The sequence below is a fragment of the Scatophagus argus genome, chromosome 24 (assembly GCF_020382885.2).
Source record: "Scatophagus argus isolate fScaArg1 chromosome 24, fScaArg1.pri, whole genome shotgun sequence".
Classification (NCBI taxonomy): domain Eukaryota; kingdom Metazoa; phylum Chordata; class Actinopteri; family Scatophagidae; genus Scatophagus; species Scatophagus argus.
Genome location: NC_058516.1, coordinates 12,369,318 through 12,387,413, shown reverse-complemented (window position 1 = coordinate 12,387,413; position 18,096 = coordinate 12,369,318). Strand labels below are relative to the sequence as shown.

The 18,096-nt window shown below is 39.0% G+C and overlaps 1 protein-coding gene across 2 annotated transcripts in view; it reads right to left on the bottom strand.

The window, feature by feature from the left end:
- Positions 1-18,096, bottom strand: part of LOC124055174 (diacylglycerol kinase zeta-like) — a 92,116-nt gene that overhangs the window by 46,868 nt on the left and 27,152 nt on the right. For both annotated transcript variants that reach the window (XM_046381700.1, XM_046381699.1), the window contains 17 exons: positions 14,446-14,554; positions 13,941-14,036; positions 13,650-13,727; positions 8,878-8,934; positions 8,567-8,635; positions 8,334-8,405; positions 8,090-8,206; positions 6,974-7,045; positions 5,649-5,747; positions 4,230-4,312; positions 4,024-4,084; positions 3,488-3,601; positions 2,736-2,873; positions 1,840-1,918; positions 1,605-1,660; positions 718-780; positions 555-628 (listed from right to left, as the gene is read on the bottom strand). In XM_046381700.1, the coding sequence (XP_046237656.1) occupies positions 555-628; positions 718-780; positions 1,605-1,660; positions 1,840-1,918; positions 2,736-2,873; positions 3,488-3,601; positions 4,024-4,084; positions 4,230-4,312; positions 5,649-5,747; positions 6,974-7,045; positions 8,090-8,206; positions 8,334-8,405; positions 8,567-8,635; positions 8,878-8,934; positions 13,650-13,727; positions 13,941-14,036; positions 14,446-14,554 (1,437 nt within the window). The remainder of the gene's footprint in view (positions 1-554; positions 629-717; positions 781-1,604; positions 1,661-1,839; positions 1,919-2,735; positions 2,874-3,487; positions 3,602-4,023; positions 4,085-4,229; positions 4,313-5,648; positions 5,748-6,973; positions 7,046-8,089; positions 8,207-8,333; positions 8,406-8,566; positions 8,636-8,877; positions 8,935-13,649; positions 13,728-13,940; positions 14,037-14,445; positions 14,555-18,096) is intronic.

Below are 18,096 nucleotides of genomic sequence, written 5' to 3'. Positions count from 1 at the left end.
TCAGTTGAGGTGGTTCAGACACCTGATCAGGATGCCTCTGGGAAGTCGTCTGGGGCATGTCCATCTGAAAAGGGGCCCCAGGACAGACCCCCAGACATGATGGAGGGACTATGTCTCTCGCCTGACCTGGGAACGCCTCAGTGTCTCCCCCTGGTGAGTTGGTGGAAGTAGTTGGGGAGAGGACTGTCTGGGCTTCCATGCTGAGACTGTTGCCCCTGCAACCTGCACCCGGATAAGCGGTAGAAAACGAAACGAGACGAGGCAAGACACTGTAGAAATCTGTTTTCATTTCGACATTAAGGAGGTTTTGTTTTTTGTTTTTTTGATGTGACCACGTGGCACAGTTATGGGTTCTCGGGGCTACCACAGATCTCGCTTTAAAAAAAAAAGAAATTCTTAATACAAAACAAAATACTAACCAAAAGAATTAAAAGTAAACAAAATGAAACAATTTAAACACAAAACACCCCTCCACAAGTTGCATTACACTTACAATGCTGTTTTGATAGTATCAGTAACAGAAATAGTAGTAGTAGTAGTAGTCGTAGTATCACCTGGGTATGTTGAGGAAGACCAAACACTGCAGCTTCAAGTCCTGAACCTTTGATGTTAAATCTGTCCCGTCACACTGGAGACAGAAAGACACAGCGAGAGAAAGTAATGGAGCAACTGCATGATTCATACAAATCGTTGAAAGTTTGATTGACAACTACTCACCACCACTTTGATGTGCTTAGACAGGTCTTTGGAGCTTCCCATCAGGAAATCTGAGAAGGCTGTCTGTAAGAGAGACACACAGACAGACAGAGAAACAGACAGGTAAGCGGGATTCCTTCAGAGGACTGAATCCCACAGTCAGATGGACCTATGTTCCACTGCCTCTGGCAAAGGGAAACACAGAATGGTTGCAGAAACAATCCGCACTGCCAAGTTATTTACTTGTGTCTTTTCATACAGATTTACACAACTGCCTGACCCGAGTCACCTGCAGTCATATTTACCACATAGAGAGTCCTGAAGACCAACAATGGACACTTGTCACACATCCTGGAAAGCAACTAGTGTTTTATTTCAAAGTAAATCTGAGAGCCCCAACAATTCAGTGACACTGAAGAGATTCAGACAGTAATACGAATGTTCCTCCCATTGCATGTCTTCTGTTGTGTTGCTGAATTTAAAGATATAGTTTTTTGGGTGTGTTGGCACAGGCGTTGAAGGAAGACGAGAACACACTGTGTGCCATTTTCAAATATAGTACAGTGTATAGCTCGTTTTAAGAACTAAAGCATTTTGTGTTTAAGTCCTATGCATAGTTACAAATATGTTCAAATGATCCAGTGATGCATTGCATTGGCAATGTCTGTTGTAGACATTATCTAGGAAGAAACTGCACATGTAGTGAAGGATAACTGTTTCCTCCACTCTTTGTGTTCGGCTGGACTAAACACAGCCCATTGCCAACATGTGTGTACTGGACACAGAGACTAAAATAATGAAGATTGTGTGTTGGACAGCAAACATACATATTTTGCCAGAGTGTTATGTGGCAGTAGTATTATGTGGAAATATTCATATACTGATCTTTAACATCGAGGTGTGCTTACCCCAGCATAGAACATCTTATTCCTAAAACGACTGTTAAACTTCTCTGGGTTGGCCTCTAAAACAATGACAGACAGAGAGTAAGAGTAAATCAACAAATCTGAATGCAACATGCAAGGTCTCCACAAATTAATGTTCCCATATTTTACATATCAAGACTCATAGTACATCATGTAATTTGGGGTCAGTGCCAGTAACATTTGCTTGGAATTTTTCTGATAATTATTATGAATGTACCTCTCGACTCGTGGAACTCTAGAGTCACATGGGCATCAAATCCAAGACTGAAGTAATTGTTGAAAACATCTAGAGGCAACTGAGAGAGCATACACACAAAAGACACATCAACAAAAAAAACACACAAGTTATATATGGGTTAAAAGTGTCTACTTTGGGTCCTTTTCACGCTTCTGTGTACTCATTAGAAACTCAAGAAGAGCCATATGATTTCATTCATTTATCCATGTATGAGGGGAGCCAACATTAAGTTAGTCAGCTCAATCAGCAGAAATCTCTTCATGTTCTCAGTGACTCTTGTGCATATGCAACTTTGATAGGACCGAACAGGAATTTGTTTTTCTATCAATCTAATGGCTCACACTGGATATTAAAATAAATCTTTATGGGATCTGTCAGAGGCTGAACATGTATCTCTGAATCAACGTGTCGGATTGACAAACTACTAATAGAGCAGCTAAATAGTTATGAGCTTACTTTTAGTTTCAAGATTCCAGATTATCTGAATCATAATTTCACTTAATTTAATCAGAATCAGAATCAGAATTCTTTATTTGTCACATGTGGATGTGCATCCACAGTGAAATGAAAAAACAACACTCCTTTTAACAACTGTGCAAAAATACAATTGACATGTACAAATATACACAAATAATAAGATAAAAGATAAAAAGTTAAAAAAATGTAATTATAATTGGTTGAGTTTGAGTCATGGATTTGGTTTATTTTTGGCATTAGCAAAAATCAAAAATGGTTAGATTTAGGGTTAAAATAATAATAAATAAAAAAAATGTGCTTGATGTGCAGAACATGTGAATTTGTTTTTCACAGTGTGGGCTAGCTCAGACAAAATGGATATGATGAATTTGTTTGCAAGTATGTGTATGCTCACTGACCTTATCAGTTTGCTGTTCATCTGGCTCAGCCCCTGCACTGTGGTTTGGTTCAACCTTTAGATTCCATCTGTCTAGCTGTACAACACTTCCATCCTCAACATGGGACAAGATCTTAGACAGCGGTTCATCTGTATAGCCCTGGAACACATATAGAGTGCCAATATGCATATGCATACAAATGTATATGAATATAAAACAGGATTTTAACTTTGAAGTCACAAAATCTCTTCAAAAAAAGATGCAGAATGAGACTGACATCTTTAATTGTGAATAACTATACCTGCGTGAGGAAACTCTACTAAGACCAAATAGCTGTGTGTGGATTTAACCCTAGAACACTAACGTTAAAATTAGTAACACCATCACTAACGTTGGGTATATTTTACCCGATATAATATCTCGGATAAAATACAGTTTATCACACCAGCGTTCATCATGCCATATAGGACACACAGTGGCCACCTCTTGGTTTTTCTTTCACAGCTGTACTGAGCACACATTTGGTCGAAAGTATCAACACATCCCTTCATTTGGTTGTAAAATTCGATCACTTCAAAATTGTGTGGGTGAAAATCACCCGACGTTAGTGTTCTAGGGTTAAGACAACAGGTAACAAAACCAAGGTTAAAAAAAAAAAAAAAAGCAAATAGCTCAACGACTCAACAGCTCAGATTATACACAGCAGGTAACTGACTATCTATATTTCCTCATACAGATTAGTTCTGTGTAGGTGTGTTTGTCTTTTTTCTCACCCCTCCCCAGTTGAGAGTCCTGGCGAGGTCGTTTCCTGTCCCAAGTGGTAACACGGCAACAGGAGGTTGAGGATTTAATGCCAACTCATCAAGACAAGACAGGATCCAGCCCACCTGGTTCAACATGCACACAGACATGCAGTTACTGAGACAAAAAAAAACTGTGTCCCATCATCCATCAACCCATCTCTGAGTGTCAACAAGAGTGTCACTCGCATAGGATATCTCTTCTTATATCCAAATTATTTATCTACTGGTATATCTAGCTGTCTATATATTATCTATTTAACAAAATTACCTTCTTGGCATAAAAGTTTGCCAAAAAACCTCCTTTGATTAAATAATGATCAGCTATTGCAACAACTGCCACATTCCACAAGCTCACTGTCAAGCATATATAGTGGCCATAAATTAAGATATCACCAAACCAAATGACTTTTGACTAAATCTGCTTGAACCACCTTCCAATGAGTAGTAATGCTTTATTATACATCTATGCATGTACTAATGGTGTATGTCTGTGTGTCACTACTCACAGTGCCATCACCTCCACAAGCCAGGATCCTCAGGTTATGGACTTTACGATACAGCTCTAGGCTACAAGATTGATACAGGTTAACGGACAACTCAGTGACATCACCAGTGAATATTGATGACGTTAGTGTCTGTGTGGTTGTGTGTGTGTGTGTGTGTGTACATGTGTGAGAGAGAGAGAGAGAGAGAGAGAGAAAGAGAGACCTACCCCTCCTTTGGTCCCCCTTGACTCAGGTCAAACACCTGCCTAGGGTTCAGATACCACATGAAGGAGTGTAGGATCTTAGTGCCCTGTCAGATAAAGAAATTAATACGATGTTGGGAAATTTTAAAGTATCTCAACCCAGAATAAACCTCAACTCAAGCACAGTTAAGTTCCAAATTCAGTGAAGTGTGTCGAAGTCTATACCCTGCATGTTGGGTTTTAAGCCCTAATCAGCTCTGCAATATATATATATACATACACTATATTGCCAAAAGTATTTACTCACCCATACAAATAATTGAATTCAGGTGTTCCAATTACTTGGTGATGGCCACATGTGTATAAAATCAAGCACCTAGGCGTGCAGACTGCTTCTACAAACATTTGTGAAAGAAAGGGACGCTCTCAGGAGCTCAGTGAATTCCAGCGTGCTACTGTGACAGGATGTCACCTGTGCAACAAGTCCAGTCGTGAAATTTCCTCCCTACTAAATATTCCACAGTCAACTGTCTGACGAATCATGCTCCTCCATCTGGCCATCTGATGGATGAGTCTGGGTATGGTGGTTGGCAGAACGGTACTTGTCTGACTGCATTGTGCCAAGTGTGAAGCTTGGTGGAGTGGGGGATCATGGTGTGGGGTTCTTTTCAGGAGATGGGCTTGGCCCCCCTCTGAATGCTTCAGCATACCAAGAGATTTTGGACAATTTCATGCTCCCAACTTTGTGGGAACAGTTTAGGGATGACCCCTTCCTGTTCCAACATGACTGCGCATCAGTGCACAAAGCAAGGTCCATAAAGACACGGATGAGCGAGTTTGGTGTGGAAGAACTTGATTGGCCTGCACAGAGACCTGACCTCAACCCAACAGAACACCTTTGGAATGAATTAGAGAGAAGACTGCGAGCCAGGCCCTCTCGTCCAACATCAGTGTCTGACCTCACAAATGCGCTCCTGGATTAATGATCAAAAATTCCCATAAACACACTCCTAAACTTTGTGGAAAGCCTTCCCAAAAGAGTTGTAACTTATAACTAACTATATATACACATGTATGTATACAATGTGTTCTGCATTAAAGGTAGTTCAAAATGAACTTGGCACCACTGATGTCAAACTATTCTACTAAACTACTATACTATATGTCTATTTATAAACAGTTTTTTAATCGAGTCTGACTAGAGTCCAAATCATGTGACTCAAGCACAAACTTAGTGAATAATTTAGGTTGCTTAACTTCCAAACATGTTTCCTGACTGAAAACCTGTGTAAATGGATGGCTGACGACTGATAAAACTAGATAATACTTTGATTTTTTCATTGACTAGTTCACTGTACATTTGTTGAAACCCTGTGGTAGTTTACCCACTGGCTGAATGATGAATTGGTTTGCGACCAAGTTAAATGGTTTATTCGTAAATACCTGGTTTCCTCCACTCTTGGGGTTGACAAACACTAGCAGCGGTTTCATAAGTGGTGAAGGGATGGGTCGGATTATGAATGGCTTCCCCTGTCTTCCTTCCTGTCACAGAAGAAGATGCTCTGTTCAGATTGTCACAATCAGAATCAGAATCAGAATTCCTTTATTAATCCCTGGAGGGAAATTCTTGAAAGCAAGCAGACTTTGTTCATTCAGCCTGACTTGTGTTTTTATGCATAACTTAAGTATTCAATATACAAATGCAGTATCAGCTGAGCACAGTCATTTACATATCCACACCTAAATTAGATTGTTTAATGACGATAAAGACTAAGTCAGAAACAAAGAACCAAAAGCAATGTAAGGAAAATTTAAAATATTTGTTATTTTTTTTCATATGTGCACCTTAAAGGAGCAACTTGAACGATAAGGCCAGAATTTGAAGGTGGCTCCAAAAATACAGGGGGCAGTAGCTGGCTGTAGTTATCCTTGGATGATGACCTTGGATGCGACCTCAGATCCCACTGGGAGTCACCACAGGCAACCCAGCTTAGTAGCCTCTCAGTGAACATGGCTGGACACCAGATTGGGTAAGAACACAGCCTCCATGACCGGCAGAGGCCAATTTGACAAACAGGGGAGGTAATTTACAGAGGATATTTACAACAGCTCTGACGAAGACTATTACTCCAGATCCGAAAAGAAATGTAGGTGGCTTAAATATTTTCACACCTTATTGTGTGAATCAAGGGATTATTTTAACCAGGGGATTGTGACAAACCATGAGAATTTTTTTTCATTTTGAGTTTTATTTCATTTATGTCTCATATGTAGTGTGTTTTAGGATGAGAGGCTTTTAAACTTGCCTTGGACAGGTAAAAGGGGGGAAACTTGAATTCATGAGATGTACAGTTGTATTTTTCCGTTTACTAAGGAAAGTAGTTGTAAGAATATTTCCGTTCTTTATTTTTTATAAGTTTGTTTAGTTTACTTATTAAACTAAATGCTAAGAGAGATTGTAAGAGTACAGCATAGGCAAGGACTTTTGCATGCTAACTTCAGAAGATTAGATTAGATTAAATTAGTTTCAACTGTACATGTGTAATTGTCATTACACATGTACAAGTACAAGGCAACAAGATGTAGTTTAGCATGTAACCACTAGACATCATAATGTCAACAGTGTTGTTTCTGCACATTTTGCTGATAGTTGTCATAGTCATAGTTGTTAGATCATATTTGAATGTTCTAAAAGAAATTTTTTACAAATTCAACCATGAATTAATGCTCAGTTTCTACAGGTTCACAGAAAATAGCATAGGACTAACCTCTGCTCCTTTCTTGCTGCTTTTCCTCTTGAATGATGTTCTCTTCTTTTTCTTACTGGACTTCATCGATGACTGTTAGAGAGTCAAAACAGACAATGGCTGCAGGCTGATTTCATGGAGGAGCAAAGAGGAAGATGTAAAGGGGGTGAGTGATAAATTTCAAGGCAAAGAAGTTTGCATGTTCTCCCTGTGCCTGTGTGAGTTTTGCCCAGTTGCTCCGGCTTCCTCCCACAATTGCAAAAATGCACATTAGGGTAACTGGCTACTCTACATTGCCCCTCGTTGTGAGTGTGTGCATGTGTGGTTGTCTGTCTTTGTGTGTCATCCCTGTGACTGACTGGCGACCAGTCCAGAGTGTGCCCTGTCTCTCGTCTGTAGTCAGCTGGGATAGGCTCCAGCCCCTTACCCTGATGGATAAGCGGTATAGAAAATGGATGGATGGGCATTTTAAGTGCTACCGTTAAAAAATGATTCAGCATGCTTTGAATCACAACTGAAAGTGAAATATTTGCCTTCCAATTATGAGTCAATATGAAGAATATTGTACTTATCTTACACCACATTTTGAAACAAACAAGCAAACAAAAAACAAACAAACAAAATGATGAAATATGAAAATAATGGAAAAAGTAGTTGGGAATGAAAATGTGAAGAGATTAAACAGAAGGAATTTGTTTTATTGAAGGTTTCAAGTATATATAAAATACACAATTTGTGATTATATCATATCATGTATATAATGGAGATAGGCAATCATTATTATACTGTATTATAATTGAGTTAATATTTCTGAATGAAGCTATTGTTTTTTAACATTCTTCAAATCGTTTTTGCTCCACTACTGAAATCATTTAAGACTATACAGTGAAATATGGAGGATGTGGGTGGATGCAGGTTGTACGAATGCAATGCAATGAACTGAAGCACTGACGGAAATCACAGGTGTGTTTTTGCTCTGAAAGTATAAGAATAGGCATGTATGCTGTCATGCACTCTCCTGCATACATGAAGAGGAAATGAGTCTCGTCCACAATAAGTCGATCAGTATGGAGTTAGGTACGGTCTCTGATCAGCATAAACACAAACAAACAAGAGTTAAGAGAAAAGCACTGTTACCTGATGCCGCCTGATCCTAATGATCCATGTGGGTGGAACTATAAGAGCAGCATGAGCTCCTATTGGACAAGCCTCCTCAATTTGTTGAAGCATGAAGCAGGATACTCTGTTGTGGTACTAAACAGGAAAACACCTTTTCATTACATTTATTTATTGAAATATGTAGCTATAGATATAAATATAGATAGAAAGAAAGTTCAAGTCAAATGATTTGTCCCATTGTTCCAGTGTGTTCCATACTTACAGCCTGTTTGCACCAGGAGCAACTAATGGCCACAATATCTTTGTTGTGGAAACTAAACTTTTGCTGGAAGCCCTGCGCAGAAAAACAAAAGAAGTTCTTTTGTGCTTGTCTGCTACTGTAAATTTAAATTAAGCAACCAGTTAATAACTAGCAGGAAAAAATAACTCATCCTCTTAAACAAAAAAAATTGTTGGTCAATCAAAAAAAAATTTACTACAAGAATTATGACCCACCTTGCCACATTGTTTGCATTTGCCCTCTTGCCGTCTTCGATGCACCCAGTGATGACGCACCACAATAGGCTGAATTAACACACATAAATTGTTATTTTTCCAAACTGAAATTTAATAGCTAACTTTTAAAACACAGAATCCATGATTTTCAAATATGTATATGTATAACATAAAAATGATTAGTCAAGGTGAAAACAAAGTGAGGGTTGCTGCTGTGAGTTTTTGAGATGATTTGTCACACTGGTCGATCAAACAGCCCCGACAACAGCACTGCTTGGACCTTCAATAGAAAATAAATTTAGAGAACCCACCTCTCGAATGTTCCTCGAGCCTGATTCTCGGAAAGACGGTTTACACCTGAAATTAATCTGGAGGAGAGCAGAGATAAAGAGAGATGAATTTAGAACTTGCTGCACATACTAGAATGGGTATTGTGAGAGGTTATAATCAAAAGACATAGTACTACAAAACAGATAGCTGTTACTGCATGAACACATCTGGATCTTAGCCAAGATGGCGCTGCAGGAGCAGCAGCAAGTTGTGGCGACTCTCCCCCCGTTCTGTTCTTTTTTTTCTACTGTTTTTTGGCGTGTTTTACTTGTGTTGTTTAATGTTCACACAGGGACACCACTTTTATTAGTTTTGTTTTTTGCTTTTTGCTCTTTTTTGACCTTTTTGGCACTTCACTGGGGTACCCCTTCAGCTTCAGCCATGGCTCTATTGTTTACACCAGGGATCAGCTGTTAGCTCTATGCGGCCCTGCTCTTCCCTACACGGAGAAACCAGAGATTCCTGCAGAAATATGGAGGAGAAGGAGAGGCTGGAGAGCTGGATGAAAGATCCAGGAGAGGAAAAGGAGGTACAGACCATATCTACCCTCTGTTATTATGGAAAATGTCTGTTCCCTCCCCAATAAGAACGACAAGCTTACAGCGCTAATCCGGCTGCAGAGGGAGTACAGGGAGAGCAGCCTTATGTGTTTCAATGAGACCTGGCTGAATGGGTTGATACCGGATTCTGTGGTTTCCCTGGATGGTTTTAAACTTTTCGTGCTGACCGGAGAGTGGAGGACTGTGGTAAGCGGAAAGGCGGGTGGCTGACGGTGTTTATTAACGAGAGATGGTGCAAATCGGGGAACGTCTCTGTTAAGGAACAAGTCTGCACTACCAGGTTCTCTTTATCCTCCCTGTCTCTCATCTCCCTCTCTCCTTTTTCTCTCTGTCTCCCCCCTCTCCTGTCTCTCTCCATCTCCCTGTCTCTCCTGTCCCGCCTCTCCCTCCCAGGCGGTCACAGCAGAAGGCCATCTACACTGAGTCTGGTTCTGCTCGAGGTTTCTGCCTGTTGGAAGGAAGTTTTTCCTTGCCACTGTCGCCAAATCCTTACTCACAGATGACAGACCAGTCTAGTAGCGCAGTGAGACACAACGCAAAATCCACTCTGGGTTCAAACCAAAACAACAGAGAAGGCCAACTTTCAAACTTTCTAAACACAGCAACCATAATCGCAGTTCATCTGCCACATTTTACAAAGAGCACTCATGGTGCTGGCGAGGCAATCAATCAGACCGTCAGTCAGTCAGTGGATCCAGCTCAGTGAGCTTGTACACCTGCTCCAGCGCATACCAATATTCCAATCCAGTCTCTCCAATGGGCAATGCTTTGCATCCCATTTAGCGGTATCCGGGCACAGCAGTTGAAAACATGAGGCGCTCCTGAGACTCGGTCTTTCGTCGTCCTCCCTACTGATCTCTTTTTTTAAAACGCACTGATGGGAGCACCTAAACTTCCTGTAGGTAGGCTGGTTTCACAGGACCCCGCGCTGACCCTGGGGAGCTGTAATTGGCTTACTGAACGCCAATTACAGCTCCCCAGAGTTCCTGCAGTTCTAATATTAAACTGAACGCAGCTAAGATGAATCCAAATACAGTTCAAGTAAAGGTAAATGTCTAAATGTTGCACTTTAATGAATATTTATTTTATTTTAAATTTATTGAAGAGAATATTTACTTTTATTAAATTTCAAGGCAATCTTACCTTTTTATAAGTAGGTCATTGAAATATTAACAGATTTATTTACGACAAATCCATAGTTTGGTTAAAAAACAAAAGAAGATTTTGTTTGTTTTGTTTTGTTTCTTTTCCTTCCACTGCACGAAAAACATATCAAACCATGACTTCAAAATCAAGATAGATTTTAAATAGATACCGAATGGTGATTTTTGTGTGTTGTTATACTCCTATCAGATGTGCAGAGACTGTGTCCAGTTTATAACTCAGTAAAAAATGTTCAGTGCAAAACAGTGCTAGACAACAGCTGCCTTTATTAATATGTCAGGTAGTGATGCACGGATCTGTATTTTGTTATCCACCAGCCACACACGTAAACAAATTATTATCTAACTGTCATCAAAAATAGCTATTTAGTACCATTTTTTAAATCATAGCATTCACAATAGTCATTCGAAATCTGCGGGTAGAGGCAGAAAAACAGTTGCTTCCAGCTCTCATTCTCTCTTTCTGTTCTCTGTTGTTTCGTGTTTTTACAAACATGAAAAGTGAGCATGTTGCTGTATGTTGTGCATAAATGACACTGTGTCACTCTTTTCTGCTGCTGAGGGACTGCTGCAGGCCATATAATTAATATATTACTCATCAAATTCATTATAATTCACCCATCCACAAATCATCCACTGTTCCATCAATCATCCATTAAGCCATTGCTGATTCAATAGGCTTATTCCCGAACATAATACTATTGTTTTGAAATAAGGGAGTGTCCCAGTTCTACATTAAATTTAATGGAAACAACTGTTGCATGCAAAGATGCATATAGCTAGGTCACATTCATCTCGTAATTAGACTTCAGAGGCTCAAATCTGAACACCCAGGTATGCAATCTTTGTTTTATTGGGGATGTCTTTTGTCACGGTTCATTCAACGGCATCAGTGCTGACTTCATCCATTTGTTTTTGCAGCCAGACAGTGTCCTAAGCTTCTCAAAAGTATATGATAGAGATGTGTCATGTTACTTGAGTTCCCAGTGAATGATAAGTAAATAAACACATCATCAGTAAGGGCCAGTACAGAACATGGATTTACCCTGATTAATAGCTGCAATCCAGTCCTGTCTTAGATGCTGAGCTAGTGGTTCTAGAGATGTTAAAGAGGTTTTGTGAAAGGCCACATCCCTACTGAGTCCCATGGGAAATGGGAAAGGAATTAGAATGTGCCCTCTGAGTGTGGAATACTTGTAGATCTTCTTAGCATCGAATGACAGTGTAGAACAAGTACAAGGTCACTGGATATTGTCTGCAGCAACCCACTCCTTCATAAATCCATTCTGATTTTCATGTATTAATTTGCCCAAGGACCTCCCTACATATAATGCTAGTACTTTAGAGTACAGCTTCTTGTCTGAATTGATTAAGGGTATCAGAGTAAAGCACAGTCTGAGTGTTCTTTTCCTTTTGAAGAGATCAGAGAAATCAGGGCAGTGTTATTGTGTTTATTAAAAGAGCCATTTCCATAGCAGACGAGACTGAGGCCAGTAAAGCTGGACCTAGTAAATCCAAGAAATGGATTGGAGGAATGCTTTCAATCCAGCCTCCAGTTCCTTTAAGGTTATAGGGTGACGCATGTTTGCTACTTCCTGTTTTATGTGAGTGGGAAAATCCATCTAAATTATTACATTTCGGTGTTGTCAAGAGGACCACATCATCTACAAAAAGCTGAGATGGAATCCTAAGGCCACCAAACCTGACACCCTGCGCCACTTGGCTGTGCCTAGAAATTCTGTCCATAAAAATTAATAACATGGGCAATGCTTTGCATCCCATTTAGCGGTATCCGGGCACAGCAGTTGAAAACATGAGGCGCTCCTGAGACTCGGTCTTTCGTCGTCCTCCCTACTGATCTCTTTTTTTAAAACGCACTGATGGGAGCACCTAAACTTCCTGTAGGTAGGCTGGTTTCACAGGACCCCGCGCTGACCCTGGGGAGCTGTAATTGGCTTACTGAACGCCTGGAGGCGTGGACTGCAGGTGACAGTAGAAGGGATGCTTACAAGAAAATGGACCAGGTGCTACAATGTTTCCCACATACTGTAATAATTTTATTCATGCTGCAGAGTCCAAGTATTTGCGCCCACCTTCAAAGATTATTATATTTTTGCTACAAATAGCAGTGATATCATGATATCATGCACTAGTTTCTTTACTGACTGACCAAGGTGAGGTCAAGACACCACCATTGTGTTGTTCTGTAAGAATGAGGCTCATAGACAAGGAGAGATGAGAGAAAAACAAGCTTTGTGTATATCACTCTAAAGCTGGAGTCATTGAGGGGTAGAATGGCATCCAGCAGAACGGCTCCAGAGCTTGGAAACCGATTAGACAAGAGGGACAGTTACAACCTGCCAACTCTTTTAAATGAGTTGTTCTATGCTTTTTAATGAAAATGAATTAAATAAAATTAATTATCTAAAATAAATAAAATAAAATAATAAAAAAAAACTAAATAAAAAAAACGAGAAATAAAATGGAGAAAGATATCAAGATACATTTTTAGATTTCCCTCATTACTGAGGGTTTAAAGTAATCTTCTTTTTCACTTCATCTTAATCTTAAACTCATCCAAGACAACTGAGAGCTTATTCCTCTATTCTTTATTCTTGCCAAAACCAACTTTTGAGCAACATGATTGCCTACATGGTTTAAACGTCTTTCTTTAATCTTCTCTTCTCTTTCGTGGCTCAGTTTGTATGGCAGCCATGGATTTGCAGGACCTCAGAGTTCTCAGAACTTTAGTGATTTTTGGTGGCTTGGGGCACTTGGTCTTTGTACCTACAGTGTAACCTTCTTTTTTATTTTACCAAATCCTGTTCTATTTGCTGAATATTATTTAATCTATTCCACTGATGCCTGAATTCCAACTAATGGCATACACTTATGTGCTGCAGTGCCTAAAGCAGGCCCTTATTTTATTGTTAGACACATTTTATGTTAATATAGTGACTTCATTCAATACCACTCCAATGACAACTACTGCAAACTTAGTAAAGCTATTTTGAATACATAAGAAATTACCTTCTCCAGTTGCTCTATACAGATAGTGTGGGCAACTATCTTACATGCAGCACACTTCCTTCGACTGACAGACTTTTGCTAAAAGACAAAGAAAAGGGCAGAACATGATCAGTTTTGAAAACACAACCACAGAGCTCAATTACAGGAACAACAACTCATAGTTTAACCAGCAGTGATTAAGTATTTTGTTTTATGATCCCGAGCAACTAGTCGAGATTTTTGTAATACCTTCTCTGACCACCATAGGGCAGTCCTGTACTACAAAACTGAAATGTTGTCTGAAATACTAACCAGTGCTTTGGCTGCACAGTGTTGTTCTCCCACATAACAGTAGTCTCCAGACACATTTGTCTCAAACCAGATATGATCTCCATACAGAGCTGATTCCTACAAAGAAATACATAAATACACAGGAGGAGACTCAGGGGAGGGCAGAAACCAAAAATATTTTATAAAATAAATTTATAAAACTGTTTAATCAACAGAAAAATGACAGGTCTTGTGAAATACATGTAAAAATCATTGTGAAATCACTGATAGTAAATTCTAGATATAAGGCTGTGCCAGTGAACCCTATCTAACTTGTGTTTATCTCTAAGGATCCTGTACATCATTAGTTTAAATAAACTTTCTTAATGTTTTCTATTACTCACATCAATAATACACAACAGGCAGTGTTATCCTGTATGATATCAGAGCTGCTGAACTGCTGTTTTACATACACATTAAAAGGAGCAATAACATTTATGTGTGTTTTCTCAGACCTCTGTTGTGTCATACTAATACTCAGACTCACAGTCCAGTCCACAGTACTGCGAATATTTTCTTCTGGGTCAGTCCTCTTCAGAGTTGATGTACTGGGCTGACAGGACAAATGTTGCAGGCTGGACTTAGCTATTGCTTTCCTGGAAACACAGACAGACAGAAACTTGCCAATACTCCTGTTTTCTTATTCATAATCAAATTAAAGAAAATCAAGAATTCTCTTAGCTTCACCTAGACTATGATGTTTCTGACTGAAATTAGACTGAAACATTCATTCATTTTCTATAAGACAAGACAAGATAACTTTATTCGTATAGCCCAATTTTACAAGCAGTTTGTCTCAAAGGGCTTTACATAACATCATAACAACACCCTCTGCCCTTAGACCATCACACTGACTAAGGAAAAACTCTCAGAAAAACCTTTAACAAGGAAAAAATGGGAGAAACCTCAGGGTGAGCAACAGAGGAGGGATCCCTCACCCAGGACGGGCAGACATGCAATAGATGTTGTGCAGGCAGGGGGGCTGGATCCAGGGGGCAATGTACAGTAGCCAATTAACCTAATGTGCATGTTTTTGGGATTGTGGGAGGAAACCAGAGTACCAAGAGAAAACCCACGCAGGCACAGGGAGAACATGCAAACTCCACACAGAAAGGCCCAGACTGGGATTCCTGGAACCCTCTTGCTATGAGGCGACAGTGCTAACCACTGCACCACCATGCCACCCTAGATTGAAACAACTGGAATCAAAAAAAAACAAAAAAAACAATGTTTAATATTCAGACATGCTCCCACTAGTGTTGATTGTTCCTGAACCTGATTGAACTTTACTTCAAATTCAGTGTATCGAACAAAGTGTAGACTCTATTTGTGAAGCGTATGAATGAAAAAAAGACTCAAATTCAACATAAACAAATGAACTATTAATGATTAAAAATCATACTTTGGGCTGTGTAGCACCTCAAGTTTAAAATATCTCAGATGTTATTAAAATAATAACCTCTATTTCAGGCTTTCAAAATAAAAATATAAAACAAACCAAAATATGAATTTAAATCACTGTACCATATCTGCATTTCCATATTAAACCCAATGGCAGAAACTTCAACTAATGTGAGATCTGTGAAACGTATCAGATATGTGGCATTTTAAGTATTACAGCTGTACATTTAACACTGCAGAGCTACACCAAATAGGCCAACTGGGACCCGCAAGACCAAGGCATGTCTGAAGAGACATGGACAGCTCACAATGGGCACGAGACAGGGTACATCTGGACAGGTCACAAGACACAAATACAGGCAAACAATTCACTTTTACATTCAGATATAAGTGTTTGAATTACTAAAGCAGCAATTTTTTTGGAGCAGCATTTCTATGGAAACCACACAGACATGATATACAAAACACCTTTTGAAAGTCTGGAATCCATAACCTCTTTTAGTAAAATATTGCAATTACATGCCATGTGTATAGTGAGTGGTGCATGTATGGTTAAACATTAAGACTGGCACATCAGACTTGCTGTCTATGTGCTGCCACTTTTTCTTTTGGTCAGCGTTACTGACTTGCTGCCATTACATGCACATAGCCTGTTCAAATTAAAGCTGTGACATAGGAAGCGGGAGTTTGTTTTTGTTTGTAAGTAAATTAAATGTATATACCACTTAGATAGATAGATAGATAGATAGATAGATAGATAGATAGATCTAGTTTAAGTACAGAATGAAGTCTTGCCTACAAATACAAAATCAGTAAGTGCAAACCCACTGATATCCTGTGTGTTTGTGTGTGTGTTTTACATACAATAGGAAGTTCTCCCATGTATCCACATAAGGATCATAGTATATGGTTCCCTCTCGCCCCCCTGGTGAAGAACAGCTTTTACCAGAACCAGCCCATGTACATAGGGGACAGTGCCAGAGGCACCACAAGCACGGTAAGGTTTATTATGACAGCCTTACCAGATGGTTACATCTGCTCTCTTAGCTCTTCTTCCAGATTCTCCAACAGCTTCATTTGTGTTTGTTAGTCATGATACTATAATAGATTGCAGCCTGTCCACTGGCCATCAGCAAGCCAACACTTGGGCATCTGCGCTAGTTAGCACATACTGGAGGTAAACCAACAGACAAGCATCTGAACTGTACTAAAGTTATGGATGGTAGGCCAATACTGTTTGCTTTGCTGGTCTGAACAGCGGTTTTTGTCTTTTTTGACAATCTAGATTTATTTTCCTAGAAAATAACATCAAGACATAACTGTTTTCATAATCTAAAAAAATCCTCAAAATAAAATTTTCCAAAAAATGTTCAAATAAACAAATTCAAAAGGTAAACTGTCCCCGTGTTTGATTAGGGCTGTACCAAAAAATGAATTTTTAGTCAACATTCAAACCCAGCTTTGATTGCATTCAAGCAGCCACCCATTAATAATTCAGATTGGGCAAAAGCTAACTACAATGTTTTATAGCAGCAGATATGCAACCATACTGTATTGTGAAGAACATAAATATGATTATGATAATTTAGCCATCAATTGATACCAGCCCTCGTTAAACAAGCACAAGCTAAATCTTCACGAATTATTTCCTATCGCTCTCCAAACCAATGGCAGGATATCTAAGGCGGTGGATTAAAGTACAAACTGGGTCTCTTGCAGTTCTAATATTAAACTGAACGCAGCTAAGATGAATCCAAATACAGTTCAAGTAAAGGTAAATGTCTAAATGTTGCACTTTAATGAATATTTATTTTATTTTAAATTTATTGAAGAGAATATTTACTTTTATTAAATTTCAAGGCAATCTTACCTTTTTATAAGTAGGTCATTGAAATATTAACAGATTTATTTACGACAAATCCATAGTTTGGTTAAAAAACAAAAGAAGATTTTGTTTGTTTTGTTTTGTTTCTTTTCCTTCCACTGCACGAAAAACATATCAAACCATGACTTCAAAATCAAGATAGATTTTAAATAGATACCGAATGGTGATTTTTGTGTGTTGTTATACTCCTATCAGATGTGCAGAGACTGTGTCCAGTTTATAACTCAGTAAAAAATGTTCAGTGCAAAACAGTGCTAGACAACAGCTGCCTTTGTTAATATGTCAGGTAGTGATGCACGGATCTGTATTTTGTTATCCACCAGCCACACACGTAAACAAAATATTATCTAACTGTCAACAAAAATAGCTATTTAGTACCATTTTTTTAATCATAGCATTCACAATAGTCATTCAAAATCTGCAGGTAGAGGTAGAAAAACAGTTGCTTCCAGCTCTCATTCTCTCTTTCTGTTCTCTGTTGTTTCGTGTTTTTACAAACATGAAAAGTGAGCATGTTGCTGTATGTTGTGCATAAATGACACTGTGTCACTCTTTTCTGCTGCTGAGGGACTGCTGCAGGCCATATAATTAATATATTACTCATCAAATTCATTATAATTCACCCATCCACAAATCATCCACTGTTCCATCAATCATCCATTAAGCCATTGCTGATTCAATAGGCTTATTCCCGAACATAATACTATTGTTTTGAAATAAGGGAGTGTCCCAGTTCAACATTAAATTTAATGGAAGCAACTGTTGCATGCAAAGATGCATATAGCTAGGTCACATTCATCTCGTAATTAGACTTCAGAAGCTCAAATCTGAACACCCAGGTATGCGATCTTT